The sequence below is a fragment of the Colobus angolensis genome, unplaced genomic scaffold (assembly GCF_000951035.1).
Source record: "Colobus angolensis palliatus isolate OR3802 unplaced genomic scaffold, Cang.pa_1.0 Scaffold381, whole genome shotgun sequence".
NCBI lineage: Eukaryota > Metazoa > Chordata > Mammalia > Primates > Cercopithecidae > Colobus > Colobus angolensis.
The window spans coordinates 1,723,523-1,725,459 of record NW_012117166.1 but is presented as its reverse complement, the minus strand read 5'-3'; the positions used below and the strand labels follow the sequence as shown (position 1 = coordinate 1,725,459).

General features: G+C 38.7%; 1 protein-coding gene across 1 annotated transcript; it reads left to right on the top strand.

Annotated features, from left to right (window-relative positions):
- The first annotated feature begins 707 nt into the window (after window positions 1–707).
- Window positions 708–1,681, top strand: LOC105520563 (olfactory receptor 502). The gene has a single exon (XM_011954362.1). The coding sequence runs from the start codon at window positions 733–735 to the stop codon at window positions 1,669–1,671; it is 939 nt and encodes a 312-aa protein (XP_011809752.1). The 5' UTR covers window positions 708–732; the 3' UTR covers window positions 1,672–1,681.
- Window positions 1,682–1,937: the final 256 nt, after the last annotated feature.

The window sequence follows — 1,937 nt, the reverse complement described above, 5'->3', positions numbered from 1 at the left end:
AACTTAAAGTATAATAAAAAAAAAATTAAAAAAAATACTAAATGCTTATCAAGTATGGTTAACCTCAACATGACTCTTCATCTTAAGACATTTTGTTTCATAATAACCTTATTGCTATATAAATGTCTATATCAAACATTAAACAAGCAATTTGAGGCTTTTCAAAAAGAAATACAAATTGTTAATTTCTGATTTAAATTATAATTAGTATATATCATCTATTGAATTATATTCAATAAAATATATGCAAAAAGAAAACTTTTTTAAAAACTTGGCCGGGCGTGGTTGCTCACACCTGTAATCCCGGCACTTTGGGAGGCCAAGGCAGGCCGATCACGAGGTTGGGAGATCGAGACCATCCTGGCTAACATGGTGAAACCCCATCTCTACTAAAAATACAAAAAGATTAGCCGGGCATGGTGGTGGGTGCCTGCAGTTCCAGCTACTCGGGAGGCTGAGGCAGGAGAATGGTGTGAACCTGGGAGGCGGAGCTTGCAGTGAGCGGAGATCGTGCCACTGCACTCCAGCCTGGGCGACAGAGCAAGACTCCGTCTCAAAAAAAATAAAAAATAAAAAAAAAATAAAAACATAGACTCATCATTTGATGTGAAAAATGTACTGATGTTGAATGTCTTCAAAATGACTTCTAGCGAAAACGAAACCAACAAGTTTTTACTGCTTTAATGTGCTGTTCTCATCACGGGTTCATTTAGTCAGCAGCCACTTCGTCTCATGGATTCCCTGGAGGACGGGAATCACACTGCTGTGATGGAGTGCATCTTATTGGGCTTAACAGATGATCCAATCCTTGGAGTCATCCTCTTCATGATTATCCTATGCATCTACCTGGTGATCATATCTGGCAATCTCAGCACAATCATTCTTATCAGAATCTCTTCTCAGCTTCATCATCCTATGTACATTTTTCTGAGTCACTTGGCTTTTGTTGACATGGGCTATTCATCTTCTGTCACACCCAACATGCTTATGAACTTCCTCATGGAGAGAAATACAATCTCTTACCTTGGATGTGCCATCCAACTTAGTTCTGTGTTTTTCTTTTACACAGTCAAATGCTTCCTTCTGGCTGCCATGGCCTATGATCGCTTTGTGGCAATTTGCAGCCTACTGCTTTATTCAACCAAAATGTCCACACAAGTCTGTGTTCAGCTACTCATAGTGGCTTATATAGGTGGTTTTCTTAACGCTTCCTCCTCTACCTTTTCCTTCCTGTCTTTATTCTTCTGTGGACCAAATCAAGTCAATCATTTTTTCTGTGATTTTACTCCTTTACTTGAACTCTCCTGTTCTGATACAAGTATCCCTGCAGTCATTCCCTCATTTTTTACTGGCTCCATCATTGTGGTCACTGTGTGTGTCATAGCCCTCTCCTACATCTACATCCTCATCACGATCCTGAAGATGCACTTCACTGAGAGGCGCCACAAGGCCTTCTCCACCTGCACCTCTCACATCACTGTGGTCATTCTGTTCTATGGGACCATTACATTCATTTATGTGATGCCCAAGTCCAGCTACTCAACTGACCAGAACAAGGTGGTGCCTGTGTTCTACATGGTGGTGATTCCCATGTTGAACCCCCTGATCTACAGCCTCAGGAACAAGGAGATTATAGGGGCTCTGAAGAGAGAGCTTAAAAATATTTACTAGTGATGTCTGTTCTTTTTTATAATGATTGACAAAGTAATATTCCATAAATAAAGTAATGAAAAGAAATTGAATGTCTGAAATATAGCTGGCCATACATCATTACCAGCATTGAGCTTTTGTTAGCAGTGGGTAGATTTTCAGCTATCAAATAGTAAATCAGAGGCACATAGTAAATTACCTCTATAAAATTAAGTTAAATTTATAATTTTAAAAAATCAAATGTGTTTATATGTTAAAAATACACAATCTACTGAAAATTCTTTTTA